The sequence below is a fragment of the Fusarium fujikuroi genome, chromosome FFUJ_chr07, assembly GCF_900079805.1.
Source record: "Fusarium fujikuroi IMI 58289 draft genome, chromosome FFUJ_chr07".
Classification (NCBI taxonomy): domain Eukaryota; kingdom Fungi; phylum Ascomycota; class Sordariomycetes; order Hypocreales; family Nectriaceae; genus Fusarium; species Fusarium fujikuroi.
This window is the reverse complement of record NC_036628.1, coordinates 2,458,522-2,474,544: the sequence shown is the minus strand read 5'-3', so window position 1 is coordinate 2,474,544 and position 16,023 is coordinate 2,458,522. Positions and strand designations below refer to the sequence as shown.

The following is a 16,023-nucleotide window of genomic DNA, read 5'->3' as shown; positions in this document are numbered from 1 at the left end:
AGAAAACAGCGAACCCTACTGTAGGGTGTCAAAATAAACTTGGCAAAAGTCATCCTAAGCTTAGGCTATAATACCTAAGTCTTTTTGTCATTCAGGCTTGAGGTCCTGTGTTTTCTTTCCTCCCCTAACTTAGCTAGTACTTGAGTAGGTAGTTATGTCTTTGCGGGGCGGGTCAAACAGGGGCTAGGCATTCGGTGCTGCGGAGGCTCCAAGCTAAACAATTCGCCAGCATGAGCTACTGTACGTATGCGGGCGTATGAGCTGTGAGCAGGTTATTCAGAAACTAAATAAGAATGCTTGTATTTCCTTGTGCTCTCGTTCTCGTTTGTACCTTTGTATTCGATTGATCCAAGTTCATCTTTCAGAAGCTACTAACCTACTGCCTATAGCTCCACTTAGACCGAGGTCTCACTAACGCTGCATCTCCAAAACATCATCCGCCAACAACATCATATAACTTCTATTGTAAGTCCTCTCAAAAATATCCCTCAAGTCTCATTCTAACTTACACATCCAGATACCGAACTCATACTCAAGCCTCACCCGCTACCAGACCACCAACAATGGCTCCTCTCACTCCCCATTGGCACCAGCCTTCTCACCCCGACATCCAAGAAGTCGTCATCGTGAACCCCGAGGAATTCACCACCAAGAGCATCTCGCGCGTTTCTCTCCCACCATTTGCAGTTTTCGCAAAGTTCGACTTCCCCCCCTGCACGCCCGCCAGCGAACCGACCTACGCTACCGTTCAGACCGGCCGCGACACTCATCTCAACTTGAACAGTGACTTGCTGTACATTAATCATTCTTGCGAACCTACTCTCGTTAGTTGACCTACTTGAAGGAGAAGCCCCAGATGTTGAAAAGCCCCCATCCTTTCGAAAGCGATAACTTGGGTTAACGCAAGGGTATAGCTCTTTGATGTAGGAAACTTGAACATTCTCGTTGGACCCAAGGGTCTCAAGGTTGGCGATGAGCTCACAGTTCGTTACTCTCATCCCTCAAATCACATGTCCAATGGCTCACAAGACGTCTAGTTCTTCTATCCCTCCACCGAATGGCATATGGCCCAGCCCTTCGACTGCCTCTGTGGCACCCCCTCTTGCCGCGGCCGAATCTCTGGTGCTCGCGACATGACCCAAGCCCAGCTCGACGGTATTTGGCTCAACGGTCACATCATCCAGCTCCGCGCCGAGCAGCTCGCCCGCTCACAGGATCCCACTGCAACCGCCCTCCACGACGCCGTCGTCCACGCTGAGAAGGTCCTTGAATCGGCTCGTCTTGCTCTTCGTTCTTACACGAGCAACGCGCAGGCTCAAAACGGAAATGGCACTTATCCTTCCAAGCACACCAATGGAACTCTGGGAAAGGCAGCTGCGCTGGAGCATCGCGGCCCGACCTCTCGTGAGCTGAGTGGTGAGATGGGTGGTGATACTGTCCGCGTTTAGAGGCCAGGGCCTTCGATGGCGGCAACTGAAAGATGTTGCTGCTGTTGAAGAACCCATCGGTATCAAATAAGTATGCAGTTAGTTCACAGACACATTCGTTTTATGATTGACGTGATGAATCCCATTTCGCGGCGGTTGGTGAAAGCTTCGTTATTGAATTCATGAGTGACTCTCCTAATCTGCCGAAGTCTCTGGTCATCTCTACTTCAGTCAAATGACTAGCCCCTTACTCAGCATCCCGTCAAGGCACCACTGATCAATTGTCATTACCATAATCCCATTAAAAATACGCCCAGGACGCCCGAGTCCATTCGCCGCAAACCAAATTGTCGAGGAGTTCTGTAGTGTCGCATCACGCAGATGGTCAATCCTTACTCTCGCTCTTTCGAATCCTTCCAACGACTCCAAGCATTACGACCCTTCTCAGAGCCAGTACCGCCGCTATACTTGGATTCTTCTTTCTCCCACTCGATCCGTTCCATGCTGCGACGTGCGAGGAAAGCGCGCGCGAACTTCCAGGCTTCTGTGTCTGCCAAGTTCCAAGCCTCAAGCGATGCTCGTAGTCGAGTGTCAACGGTCGATTTCTTGAGCGCAACAATCTTCTTGGCACGGTCCAGGAGGGACTTTTCTTTGGCCTGCATTTCCTTCGGCGTGAGTTCTTTCTCCTTTGGCGTATCCTCTGGTCGAGGCTGAGGCTTTTCAGGCCTTGTGTCGACATCGGCCTTTAGGGCACGCTCCGCCTTTGCTGGTTTATCAGCCTTGGTCTTTCCTAGCATAGGCCCTTGCTCGACTTTGCCATTCATAGCCATATATGTCTCTCCCAAACCCTTGGGAATACGGAATCCAAAGTACCACTCCAGATCTGGGGGAATATCAGCTTCAGCCGACAGCCACAGTGCATGAGTCGGGGCATGTTCATCGCCCACAGCCTGTTTGAAGTGCATGATTCGGGAATTGCTGGAGACCTTTGAGCCCAAAAGCACTTTTGTGATAGTCTCAAGCCAAGGGTCTCGAGGTGCTTCCTTACGGATCCAACTAACGTCCACCCTCTCCTTGAGGCTTGTCAAAGTCGCAAGGGTCCAAGGATGAGGAACTGTCCCAATTGCAAACGCACCACTCGTATTCTGATATTGCTCAGGGGTAGTGACCTTCATAGATGTGGTGCCAGCGGCACAGTGTGCGCAGCTTGTAACGCCAGGAGGGCATGATGACGGGATGGGGTTGTCCGGGCAGAAGGCTAGGGAGTCGGCAAGCTTCAAGGCCGGGGTGACCATCTCAGTAGTGTGCTCAGGAAATGGCTTGAGGACCTCAATGCCCTCGGGGAAGCTACTCTGCCATGCAGCGTGAAGATGGGCGTTAATAAGCCGATTGAGAGCTCCTAACCCTCTTGCCCTTCCATTAGTGATGCTGTCATGGACCTTTGGGTATTGCTTTTTGATGATTTCAGGGCTATAATGCACCAGTGCAGTTTGTGCTTTGTCGACCTTGAAGTCGTTCTTTGTTGATGCATCAATAACACTTTTAGCAGCTTTCAGTGTGGGCGAGTCCATCACTTTCCGGATAGTCTTTGTGACCTCTTCCTTGGGACCTACGAAGAGTGCACTTTCGAGACCTTTCCACCTGGTCATGGCAGGATATTCTCCTCTTCGGAGGAAAACCAAGAGAGGATCCTCAGTGTGTGCAATTGGAAGCAGTGTATAATCCACCAACATGCCAGTGCCCATTGATTGCCAAGCGAGCCATCTCATGAGGTCGGCTTTTAGTTCGGGCTGAACCTCAAGCCGTTGAAGTTCCTGATACATCGGATTTCCAGTCGCTTCGGAGGATCCCAAAATGGTTGGTCGGAAACCTTGAGCCCACCAAGCGCGACGCCACGTTAGAAGAAGATCACTGTCAGCATCTTTTTCTTCCCTCGATTTCTTAACCGTTGCATCGTAGTAGCAATAAATGAATGGGCGATCCTGGAGCGGGGGAAGCAGTGCTCTGTCCTCATCAAGGGTGAGGGAGCTGGAGAACGGCACAGACAACCACTTCCAATCAGCCCACCAAGAAGTACCTTGGTATGAATCTTGTGCTCGAGTCGGTGGTGGATGGGCAGGACCACGAAACGGATTCAGCTCTGTCACGCCCTTCTTGAGCGAGTGGCGGATGCCATCGACAGAAGTCTTGATCTTGCTAGAAGCGTCTGCTTTTGCGGCATCTTCGGCAACATCGGTTTGGGCGGCATTTGGAGACAGTAGGGTCAAGGTTGAGTAGGCGAAGACAATGAGAACGAGAATGAGATAGGTCAAGCGACGAGACACGAAGCGGCGGTGTCTGCCGTAAAAGATGTTTATCGCCATTGGGCCAATTGGACAATGAGGCAGTCGGTTATCACGGATGAATCTGGTAGGATGCGTTTCCTGTTGATGTACGATAAAACGAAGGGCAGAGACGAACTTGAATTGGTCGAGACACGCCAATTCTCACAGTCAAAGAAGCATTTCGATGGTATTATAGGAAGCGAAAGGACACAACATGCACATGTGACTGTGTAAAGGATGAAGTAGAGTAGAGTAGAGTAGAGTTATTTGTTTGTCGCAAAAAGAGGGAGGGGAAAGGACAGTCAAATACGAGAATTGCTGACAGAGGCAGCAGCCCATCCCGGATAGTACTGAGGTGTGATCGCTTTGTGGCAGGGGTTGGCAAGGGTCCATGGGTAGGTGAGACGAGCGAGAGTCATGCGATAAGACATGGCAAAGTCTCATCAATAGTACCGATGGATTAGCGAAGGCGTCAAGACTTGATTTCCAATCGATCTATATCGATATATTTTATAGATTTGTGTACCTGTTTGTTCAAGATTATATCACCATTCACTTAGAGACAAGGTCACCAAACTCATGTAAGCCACCTACCAGGGTCGTCACCTGGAGCTTGAGTGGATGCGGCTAGTCTGGCGAAGAGATACTGATGGAATAAAACCCTATGTATTCTAACTCTTTACTTCTTTGCAACACGAACAATCATGAGCACATACAATTCCTCCCAGGTCCCAGGCTACTGTTGTTAGACCGCCATGGACTCGGTTGAGCAACAGAGCACTACCTAACCTATAGGAGGAGATATTTCTTCTCATTCAAGAGTGATCAAGCTGGAGTGGGTTCTAACTTAGTAGTCGGATCCACCGAAACTTAAGCTCCCCAACTCTCCAAATCTTCAGTAAGTCAAGGATTAGAAAGGCAAACATCAAGTATACATGTCAACAAAAATTAAAGGGCAGTTATTCCAGGCTTGTATCCATCGCATTCATATAAATTCACACAGACTGTATGATATCATCACAGGCCCCAAGCTAGCTATGGGCCTTGGAGAGCCGTATCTTGTCTGCCAACATAGTTCAAAGCCATTGCCATAAATGTCCACTGGTCTAGACGTCATTGGTAGGGCTGAGCAGGGGGGGATTCTTAGCTGCCTGTCTAAACTAACTTGACCCAGGTCCATATAATTGATGAACGGATATTAATACCATCCTCAATGCCAAACGATGTGAGGATTCGTGGAGTTGAAGACGGGAATAAAATCAAGTGAATTTATCCATCAAACGCTCTCATGATGATGCGGCCAATGCAATCCTTTGAGCAGCAAAATGGCCTTTCTCTCATTGGCCCTATCACTTTAAAGTCTTTGAATGACTAAGGTGGCAGTGACAGTGGCAGGCAGCAACAGCCCTAAGGTATTACCACCCGACTTCTGCTTCTCTTTCACGCTCTCGAGTGCAGGTCGGTACTTGCGTGACACAGACTTTCAATCACAGTCGACTATGACTGGAGCATTAAATAAACAAACTTTGCCAGAGCCTGCCAGATTTCGGCAAAAGGTCATCTTTTCTATCCCCCGAAATTTCTGAATCTTCTCCCTCTTTCTTCCCTTCTTGCCTTCTGCCCCCCTTCAACAACAAGAGAGAGGGGCCATGGGTCTCAAGCAATTCAACCTCGACCTCCGGGTCACGATAGAAGCTCTTGATAGCTTCCCTAATGTATCAAATCTGCGCAAGGGCGATTCCGATGGAGAGATCGCTTTCACTTATACGCCCGCAGCAGAGCACGAAGCCCAACTTCCCCCCATCGATGTCCAAGCCCTATCAAAGGATGCAGACTCGTACCCAAATCACCCGGGATTTATGATCTTCACTTCCTCAGAAACACCAAAAGACCTAGAGAAGTGGCTGGAAGAGACCTCTAGCTTGACCGATGGCATTACTATCGCTGATGCCATCAAGTTGATTTGCAGCATGTTAGCTACAAAACTGAGCACTTCCAATCAGTCAATTTCACAGGCACCGCCCTATTACGGCGAAGAATCAGATGTTGATCTACTCTCGGATGACGATGACTCCTTCTATGAAGCCGAGTTCGATGAGATAGATATCGACCCATTACTACCTGGCGCATCTGCCTCGGAACACGCCACTGAAGCCGATGATCCAGAATCAATGATACGCCTGAAGCGTCACTTGCGAGAAGCTAAACAAGAGGGGTTCTGCATCTCCATCCCTCCTGAAGAAATACGCCAGTCGTCTTTCGGTATCTTCTCGCTCTCTGTTCGAGTATGCAAACTTGGAATCCCTGAAGAAGCCCTGGAAGCTTGGGGTATTGAGCCGACAGAATACATTGTCATGCTTTGCAAACTACCATCCACTTATCCTCATGTATTAGACTTCCAGCGTCTTCCTCCCGACCAAACCCGAATGAACTTCAAACTTGGTAAATGCAGCAGTCCGCGGCCAAATTATAAATCCATGAGGCATATGTTTGCAGGAGCGGAAGAGCCAGTAATGCCAACAGACAAAGACGAAGAGAGCACGGACTCCTTTATTCCGCTCTATATGTCGCTGTCTCTTGACGCACTTCTCAACCGTTTCTTTCCAACTCTTTTACGGCTGCGACGATCAGAAGGAATATCGTGGGATGAAGCACGAGAGCTGGAATACAATTTGAGCCTAGGTCACCATTCTAGAGACATGGTCGATCACGCTCAAGACGTGATTGTCTGTCAGGACCGAGAGTCATCTGACGAGTCGTTCGAGCCTGAGTTTCTTCGGCATGATTACCTGTCGAGCAATGCAGACGAGCTCAACATCGTTCTTATTGCGATGCAATTCGGCCTCCAGAGGTTGATCAAATGCACCAAGTACTGTCTGGTTTGCCATCGAAGAGCAAAAGGAGGGTTTGAGGCCGTAAAACCTTTCGTTTGTGAGACTGAGCTTTGCCTCTACCAGTATTTGTCCCTGGGATTCGGCCAGAGCATCGAACACGAGATTATCAACAATCCATACGTGGTCGACTTTCTTGTGAGCTTCTTCTATGCTGCCGTCATCCGCTCCCGTCTCCGCGAGTTTCCCCGAGGACTAGGTCTCAAGTGTCCCTCGTCAGCGTTCACAGCGAGTGCTTCTACCCCGGTCAGCGCTGATGCTTACTTCAACACTGGTCTGTTGAGGTTTGAATCCAAAGACCTTCACGCCTGTAGAACTATCAAAACGGGCCATTGGCTGATGCTTTTCGTCGCTGGTGCTAACACTCTGGATTCGCAGACACCAGTCATGAGAACATGTAAGTGAAACCTAAAGCATGCAAAACCATGTCAAGTATCGGCTTTGACAAGAAGACTAATGAGGTATTCAGATCGCGAGAAACATATCTGCTATATTGAATCGTGCATTGATACCGACTTTTGGTTCAAGGTCATGCATACGTTCACGAGTCTCGACAACATTGGACAGGAAACCCCAGATAATTCTGTGAATCAGGCTACTCAACCTACCACAGATGGTGTAAAAGTATTAATTTACAAGTATGGTCAAGATATCGATGAACTCGAAGATGCGGTTCGTGATCAAGCACTCTGCTTCATGACCAGTTGCATCCCACCTGTGCAAACAATGAGACAATACCTCATAGAGGTACCCGGGCGCCGGCTATCCTCCTGGAAACAAATTGAAGGATCAGCACTCCGTCTACTGAACTGGATCGTTTCCTCGAATAGGTCACATATTGTACAGGATAGCCCAGATCCTGGGGCATCTGCAGCAGAGGAACAAACACAGAACAGCAGCCTTGTCCGCAGCGCGGACTACCGGTGGATGCAGTTTCGCTTTGCCCAGGGTTCTCCTGAAAAGGAACACATTTTCTTCAATGAGCTGCAGAAAATACCGAGATCTCGAACCGGTAGAACCTACCAAACACTCTTCGCATGGCATGGAAGCCCTCTTTCCAACTGGCATAGTATCATTCGAACCGGCCTTGACTTTTCGAACACGCTTCATGGGCGTGCCTATGGCAACGGCGTTTATTTGGCAAGAGATTTCGAGACTAGTCGCGCATATTCCAACCGCGATACGATGAAAGCGTGGCCAAGCTCAGCATTGAAGGTCACGAGTGCTATCAGCATGTGTGAGATCGTCAATAGTCCATCTCAATTTGTGTCAACGAATCCATTTTTCGTCGTCAACAGGATCGATTGGATACAATGCCGCTATCTCTTTGTTCAAATCCAAATACGGCAACCAGAATCCTCTGTCTCCCTATCCAATGAAGGGCTGTTTCCTGATAGGGTGCAGGGCGAGGACTATATCGAACAAGACCCTGCCTATCAATTAACCCATGGACTGCAGCAACGAGTTAATATCCCTCTGTCAGCCATACCAAAATTTCGCCGACGTGCATTCGGACAAGGACAGCAGAATGGCACGGGTTCGTCCATAGACCATCCCATCGTTCTTGATGATTCGGATTCAAACGGAAGTCCTAATCTCAACGATTCAAGCTCTTCGGAAAGCCCAGAGATGAGTGACGATATCGATGTTCTACTAGCATCGGACGACGAAGGTGATGACCTTCAGTTGGTAGGAACACGAAAAAGACGGCGGACATCTACAGACTCGGGTCTCGGTGAAACGCAACGGGGACCTGACGATGTAACACCTTTTCAACCAGGTCATCTTGACATTGATTCTCTTCCTAAGCTCGCTGAGCCTACGTGGGCATCATCGTCACCAGCTGCTCTACGCGCACTCAACGGCCAGATCAAAGACCTACAAAAGACCCAGTCCAAGACCAACTTGGCCACGCTGGGATGGTACATAGACTTTGACAAGCTGAACAACCTCTTCCATTGGTTCGTCGAGCTTCACAGTTTCGACAGGGACCTACCACTTGCCAAAGACATGGCCAGCCATGGATGCTCGAGCATCGTGCTCGAGCTTCGATTTGGTGCTTCTTTTCCAATTTCGCCTCCTTTTGTTCGTGTGATACGACCTCGCTTTCTACCTTTTGCTCAAGGAGGTGGAGGTCATGTTACTATTGGCGGCGCTATATGTTCAGAGCTGCTCACAAACTCAGGCTGGTCCCCGGCTCTTTCATTGGAAAAGGTTTTCCTTGAAGTCAGATTGAATCTCTGCGAAAGAGACCCTCCAGCTCGTCTCGAAAGAGTCCATCATATAAGTCTGGGGAAGATGGACTACAGTATGTTTGAGGCAGTGGATGCGTATCGACGAGCGGCCGTAGCCCATGGGTGGCAGATTCCTTCCGATCTTCAGATGTTGCAATCCATGAGTAACGTTTCCGAGACGTAGTGGAATCAAAAAATTGGGGACCCTTTCCTGACAGATATAGAGAATGTGTGCCCGTCTTGTCACGAATTACGAGTTATAAGTACTCTTGTTTTTCCCAACGGGGGAGTTGGCTGAGAATCAAACCCAGGACATCCAATAAGTAGATTGTAGGTAATAATTAAAGCCATTCTGCTATGATGTTTCTCTTCACAACTATATCCGCTCGCTTGACAGGTGATAGAACTATCCAGTTTTCGTCTGACGATCGACATTCCGGAACAGCATGAAGTGACATGTTTTAACATTTTTATATATATTTATTTCTTGATCTTTTTGACAGCATCGCCATTTGCAAGGCTAACTGAACCGCCGACCTAGTCTCCCGTCACAGCACAGCAACTAGGCCAGCACCTGTCTACTTTTTGGTTGATCCAAATGTCTACGTTTTGATTTTACTTCTATGCATTTGCAGGACTGGGATGAGAGAACCGAATCTCCGAGAAATGTCCTTTGGTTTATATCTCCAAACATACCACTCTTTTTCCAACCTCGAAAGGTAAGAAATACAGGTAGTACCACAAGACAGATGTTTAGGAAAGATTGTGTAGAGCAAAGAGAAGAATTAGGTCCCAGGAAAGGAGAACACGATAGTCCAGGCTAAGGAATAGGTGAAATTGTGCAGCATAGCAGAAAGCAAGTAAACCCGTGCCCCAACCCGCGCTGCAGTCGTTCAACCAAATCCCTCCCTCCCATAATCTTCGTCGCACACTGTCGTGTGCTGGTCCAAGTACCTGATCGATGTTGTTTGATGAGTGTAAATGGGAATTTTTTAGAGAAAAAAAAAAGAATGCCAGCAAACCAAATCTGGCGGACGGCGAATGCAGTATGATGCAGAAGCTCCCCGGTAAACTCCAAAACGAAAATATCCCATATCATTTCAGCGCGCCGCAACTCGGGATAGACTTTGCGACATCCGTGGCAGAGGGATATTGTCCGTGAAAACACGGGTATCCAGTAATCTCGACGTGGTGTTATTCATGGGGTAACGAGCCCTCATATGATTTGAGTAGATGAAATCCTGTTGACAAACCGTAAGTGCGCTTCCAGCAACTCTAGTTGTGCTGGAAAAGGACGCTGATAGACTCGCCGTGATGAACACGACGGATGGCCTCAGCAAAAACGGCCGAGATATCGAGTATCTCAAGCTTGGGGCAGAGACGACGATGCTCGTTTTGAGGAACAGAGTTGGTAACGAGCATCTTGTCAATGGCAGAAGCATTGATACGAGCGATAGCGTCACCACTGAAGACACCGTGGGTGACGAGGGCATAGACTTGAGTAGCGCCCTCCTTCTTCAGAAGCTTCGCAGCACGCGTGATGGTGTTACCAGTATCGACAATGTCGTCAACTAGGATGCAGATGCGGTTTGACACATCTCCAACTAGCATCATACTGGCGTTGCGATGCTCGGTAAATCGAATGGGCCGTCGCTCCTTTGTAGCAAGACATGAGTTTTCAAAAGCAGCAAAATCAGAATTCTGTGGTATTACCTTGTGAATCAGAGCAAAGTCAGTCTTGAGACTGTCCGCAATCAAAGTAGCTCGCTTTGCACCTCCAGCATCAGGAGACACAATGACAGCGGTGTGGTGGTTAGGAATTTGAGATTGGATGTAGTTCTGGAGTAGCGCCTTTCCGTACAGGTTATCGACAGGAATGTCGAAGAAGCCCTGATACTGAGGATCGTGCAAGTCCATCGTGATAATATGATCGGCACCGGCGCAGGTGAGCAAGTCGGCAACGAGAGTACCAGCCTGAGCGATCCACTGCTTGTAGCCAGGCTTAGGCTGGAAAGCAGAGATGTTGGACTGGTTCTCATAGTCGTGGGTGGTGTAGGCATTCCTCTGGGAAGAGGTCGAGTTCTCTGCGTGGTGTCCACGGGCCTCAGAGGTGCTGCTCGAGATGGTGTCTGAGCGGCGAGGAGTGCTGAAGACGCCGTTAGTGCCGTTAGCACCATTTGTCGCGCCCTCGTTTGCGAGAGCTGTTTTCGAGAGCTTCTCGGTCAGGTTGTTGACACCATTGGGCAGGCCAGCTGACTTGGGGCCACCTGGACGAGGCGTGGGAGGAACACTCTCAAATGTGTAGTCTTTGGAGGAACCAGAGATCTGCGACAAAGGTGCGCCGGCTTTGTTATAGGGCCAGTCGGGTTGTCGTGAATAAGGGAAGAGTGGGACAACGGCGGTGACTCGTTTCGCAGAGCCAGTCTTGCAGGCTGAGATCATGATACAGAGATCGATGAGGTTGTCGTTGACGTTGCCGGAGCCAGATTGTATGATGTAGACATCTTTGCCGCGAACTGAATCCTTGATTTCGCAGCGACTCTCGCCGCCAGAGAATTTTCCAAGAATGCGATTGCTTGCCGGAACACCCAGAATTTGGCAGACATTTTCTGTGAGTTGCGGGTGGGAGTTGCCTCCCAGAACAACAATATTGCGCACCATGGTGAAGGTGAAGTTGTGTCGGTTTGTGGTAGAGGTGAAGGTTGCTGTCGGCGAGAAGAGCAAAAAGTTTTGATGCGGCGAAGGACGGAAGCGGAAAACGGATGTGGAGGGGCCCCGAATCGGAGGGGGATGAGTACGTAGTTTTTTTTTCTCTTTCTCTGAGGGGGAGCCGAGACTGAGTCAAGAGCTTCTAGCGGTGGAATGAAGTTTCGACAGCGGTTGATGAGACAAGGCAGAGATGGAGAAGACCCGAGACAATCTGAAACAGGCCGGAGTAAGACTGAAGCCAGTCGAGATCGAAATCGAGGCTGGATTGAAAGGTTGCAAGTTCAAACTGCGTCGAGGTCCTATTGTGAATTTTTTTAAACTCGGCCTTTGTCAATGGCAGCCCCGACTTCTAAGGTAGTTGGGTTGGAGCGCAGCAACGGCAGTGTGTGGGGTGGGGAGCCTGTGGATTTAGCGGAGGTGTGATTGGAAATAGGTCGTTCAAGTGTCGAACTATGCTGCAAGAGTTGAGAGTTGGCTAGCTTGGCCTGGCCTGGCAAGAAAGCAAGCAGTGTCCGGTACGGCACCGCAAGGTAATGCAATGTGAAGCCGTGAACGCTGTAGCCGATGCCTATTATTGACGGAATTGGGGAATCTGGATGGCTGCCTCCAGATAAAGCGTTTTGGCGGACCAACAGGGATTCAGGGCTGAAGTTGACGCACAGGAGAGTCGGACAGGGCCAAACCGACGTCACTGTGCTGTGCTGTGCTGTGCTGAAGCAGGCGGCTCAGGCTCAGTGTAGAGTGCTCAGTGCTCAGTGCTCAGTGCTCAGAAGCTGGATGACAGGGCAGGGATCTCCAAGTAAACAGACGGTCTGCCGGTGTCGGAGGCAGTATAATTTTTCTACCAGACGGTATTCACTACAAGGGCGCTCGACAATAAAGGTAGCTGGTGTTTATCTCCAAGGACAAGATGTTGACGAAGGGAGACTCCCAGAAGAACAAAAGCCAAGCGATAATCGACGAAATAATAGTCGAGGATGGCGCGCGATGGTCGTAACGACGGCGGGTAGTCCCCAGGTGGAGGAGTGGAGATGATGGGGAGAGTGGAAGAAGATCACAGACCCATGATGTGAGATGTTGAATGCTTTTGTAGGTGAAGTAGTGAGTACCTAGATATAACTTTGGTGGAAGAGAGTGAAGTTGGAATGGCTGAGTTTATGCCAAATCAGAAAGTATTGGTTGAGCTCATTGTCAAAGTTGGGCTTGTAAATGGGTGAATTAGGTAGAGAGCCTGTACTGTACATGAGGTGATCGGGGAACCCTCCAGCAACCAAAAAAAGATGATGACATGGCGGCACCCGCCAAGTTGACATTTCCACAGGGGGGACTCACTAAAGCAGTAAAGGCACAAATGACGACGTCTTGGTACTTTTCAACCTAGAAATATCTGATACTTTGCGATATCTCATTCTTTTCTTACAATATGGATTATGCAAGTTCTTATCCTGGACATATTGTATAGGGTATTATTTTCTTCCAATACATGTCATGATAATTCTGGTAACTTTCAACCCGAAAAGTCAGAGAGGTATCTGTACATGGGTGACTGGTACCCACCCCCGCCGATTGTCATGTATCCAGGGTACGTGCTCTAGAGTCAGGGTATCTGGAACTCCTCCGTTTTGCCATTTAAGAACCTCCGTGGGCATGGATATATGAGAGATAAAAATAAAAGTATTTCCAAACCGGGATACCTGCTGCATACCGCCATTCGCAACCCGAGCATCCCGTTCTCTTGGTCTTGATATCAGGTTTTATTTATATTCATATTGCAGGTGTAGAGGAAAACTCGGCCCTCCCGCAAAACAACTTTCTCCGTAACGCCGTGAATTACTGGTAAGGTGCCAATAAACTCTTTTGCTTGAAACTGTATAACGTTGGATGTTCAGCCTGGCAGGGGTTGTCAGTCATTTGATCTGTACCACCCCAAATCTCAGAAGAACAACCCAACGACTGGAGTCAAGAATCACTACTGCTTGAGGTATCTGGCTGTCCTCCCATGTCCAAATTTCACGCCGAGGTACCAATAAACATAACCATTGTCTCAGCCTGGGACCTATCGAGGCTTCTAGCTTCCTATTCTTCTGAAATGTCCGGCATCGGTCAACCTTTGTTCTGGAACAGTGGCTTGCATGCATGGCATGCCTTTCCAGTGGAGATGCACGCGACCTCCTTCTTCCAACATAGTGGCACGCAAAGAGCTAAGACAGATAATTTGCCAATTCGACATATAGATTGTCCCATTATATGATGCCATTGAGCATCATATGACTCCTCATTGGATCCTGTACATGCATAGTGCATGGTACCGCTACCGGTAAATGGGCAAGATGCTCCTCAAGCTTAGCTGTTTCTCTCGCCATAATTGGAAACTCTTATTGGCTCGATGTAGAACAAGAATTCATTAGACGGAAAAAAGAAAAGAAAGGAAAAGCATAAAGTGATGCACTCTGACGTGTGCGTCCAAACCCTTCCCCAGCTTTTAGCCAGACTCACATGCAAAAAACACACCGCGTTAAACTTCATGTACCAGTATTAGCTTCACCCAATAAGAGCCCGCGTCAAAGTTCACACAAGGTAGCAGAAGCCAGTGTAAAAAAGAAGAAAAAATGGAAGCCTCCCTCCAGTGTCGCACAAGAATCACAGCACGTTCCAGGCCTGCATCCACTGGAACAATTCCGCTGAATCAGACCCCGTCAAATCTACTGATCCTCTGATTGGCCAGCACTGGATCTTGTTCTTTCGTGATACTGGAATCCACTATTTGACCTAGACCTTCATTCAATGCTTCGTATCAATCTCATAGCTCGTTGCGTCGCATGAGCTCACTCGCCACTCACCATGAAGATTCTTGAGGCACAATCGGCCGTTCTCACAAATTACGAGGTGTATCAGCACGTATCAGAGCAGCGCGAACGATACAAAAATGCCAAGCGTCGTGGTCCCCCAAATCTCGAGACTGTGGTTCGCGAGGTAAGATTTTTTCATTCAATATCAAATTTAATGCCCAGAAACACAACTGACACTCCTTACAGCTCCTCCAATATCTTCGCACAAACCCCGGTCCTCTAAGCCAGGAACCCCTTCCCTATACCGAGGGATGCATTTCCAGACTTCTAGAACGCTTACGGCCTTACAACCTTGCCAAGGGTGAAGTAGTCATGATCATCAACCTGCGCCCCGCCTCAGTCGCTGCTCTCAATACTGTTGTTGAGGAGATGTCTGAGCGATTCAACGAGGAGCAGCAGGAATCCATGGTCAATATCATCGCTGAAGTCCTCGGCCAATTCCCCGCTGCGGAGGACGGTGCTGAAGAAGAGGGCGCTGATGTTTCTATGAACGACGCCACTGCCTGAGCTCTCAGCCCACTAATATAATAACTAATTATCAACTCATGTTCCCACTACTCGGTCACAGTATCCGCGACCCTCAAATCTCATATTACTGCGCATGTGCTTGCGCTCTGGCTGTTTGTGCCCGTTGTTGGAGTCATGGCCGTCTTGCACAAATCTTCAAACGCCAGCTTCAACAATTCACCCGTCACCGCCGAACACTCAACATATCGATCAGCTCGTAGAGTTTGCGCAACCTGGTATCCTTCCTGCGGGTATATAATACCGTTCGGATCTTGCTCCGATCGCAGATCACGCTTCAATCCAAGGATGATAAGGGGGAGGGTATCGATGCGTTGAAACGACCTCTTGATTTCATCTTTCCACTATCAAGTCTGAGTTGCATGCTCGATACCGTTCATGGAGAACTTACATATCTCTGCATATTTATCAAACTCAACCGTTGGCTGATGTCGTAACAAATGACAATGGCATCAGGGTCAAGGGTCCTCCAGTTATCAGGACATGATGTGTCGAAGAACTCGAACTGAACCTTTTTGGCTCCTGTCTGAATACCGAAGATGAACGGTTGATCCATATCACGGAGCATGGGAATCGGGTTGACTTTTTCACCTGCACTGAGTCGTCTAAGGATATAGTTTTAGTATGATACATCGAGGAATCGATAGAGGAATTTAGTCTACATACGAGAGAAAGGTCGTCTTGCCGCACTTTTCATCGCCTACAAGGAGAATCTTGATCACCTCGGGGTCCATTCTGCATGTGAGATAGTCAAAGCCGTTGATATGCTTATATTCCAGTTTGATGTATGGAAAATGGACCAGCTCGACAAGAGCAGATATGGTGTCTATTAAATGAAGGCCAGAGATAGAGATGAGATGAGAGCTGTACGTAACTTATCAGTATACCCCCAACTGTGGCGTCCCGTCTAGCACAGCCACATTTCCACACAAGCCACATTTTGAACCGCAGCAAAGCCCTTTTCCACTTGTAGACTCTGACTGGTCTGCATATAATCGCCCAAAATTGGAACCCACCAACTTCATGAGACCCTTTAGTCGCTGTCTTGGGCGTCAAACTTCGCT

General features: G+C 48.7%; 6 protein-coding genes; 3 read left to right on the top strand and 3 right to left on the bottom strand.

Annotated features, from left to right (window-relative positions):
- Positions 1–563: 563 nt before the first annotated feature.
- On the top strand, positions 564–1,448 carry FFUJ_08359 (uncharacterized protein; the record flags this gene model as incomplete). XM_023580949.1 has 3 exons in its annotated part: positions 564–824; positions 915–983; positions 1,038–1,448. The coding sequence occupies 3 exons, from the start codon at positions 564–566 to the stop codon at positions 1,446–1,448; spliced, it is 741 nt and encodes a 246-aa protein (XP_023433634.1).
- Positions 1,449–1,819: 371 nt separating this feature from the next.
- On the bottom strand, positions 1,820–3,790 carry FFUJ_08360 (uncharacterized protein; the record flags this gene model as incomplete). Its single annotated transcript, XM_023580948.1, has 1 exon — positions 1,820–3,790. One exon carries the CDS (start codon positions 3,788–3,790, stop codon positions 1,820–1,822), a length of 1,971 nt encoding a protein of 656 aa, XP_023433918.1.
- Positions 3,791–5,400: 1,610 nt separating this feature from the next.
- Positions 5,401–9,060, top strand: FFUJ_08361 (uncharacterized protein; the record flags this gene model as incomplete). XM_023580947.1 has 2 exons in its annotated part: positions 5,401–7,039; positions 7,112–9,060. The coding sequence occupies 2 exons, from the start codon at positions 5,401–5,403 to the stop codon at positions 9,058–9,060; spliced, it is 3,588 nt and encodes a 1,195-aa protein (XP_023433633.1).
- Positions 9,061–10,151: 1,091 nt separating this feature from the next.
- FFUJ_08362 (probable PRS5-ribose-phosphate pyrophosphokinases) lies at positions 10,152–11,537 on the bottom strand (the record flags this gene model as incomplete). The annotated part of the gene is made up of 1 exon (XM_023580946.1): positions 10,152–11,537. One exon carries the CDS (start codon positions 11,535–11,537, stop codon positions 10,152–10,154), a length of 1,386 nt encoding a protein of 461 aa, XP_023433632.1.
- Positions 11,538–14,426: 2,889 nt separating this feature from the next.
- On the top strand, positions 14,427–14,941 carry FFUJ_08363 (uncharacterized protein; the record flags this gene model as incomplete). XM_023580945.1 has 2 exons in its annotated part: positions 14,427–14,558; positions 14,621–14,941. The coding sequence occupies 2 exons, from the start codon at positions 14,427–14,429 to the stop codon at positions 14,939–14,941; spliced, it is 453 nt and encodes a 150-aa protein (XP_023433631.1).
- Positions 14,942–15,021: 80 nt separating this feature from the next.
- On the bottom strand, positions 15,022–15,693 carry FFUJ_08364 (related to transforming protein rho; the record flags this gene model as incomplete). XM_023580944.1 has 3 exons in its annotated part: positions 15,022–15,303; positions 15,351–15,564; positions 15,626–15,693. The coding sequence occupies 3 exons, from the start codon at positions 15,691–15,693 to the stop codon at positions 15,022–15,024; spliced, it is 564 nt and encodes a 187-aa protein (XP_023433917.1).
- Between the last annotated feature and the right edge of the window lie 330 nt (positions 15,694–16,023).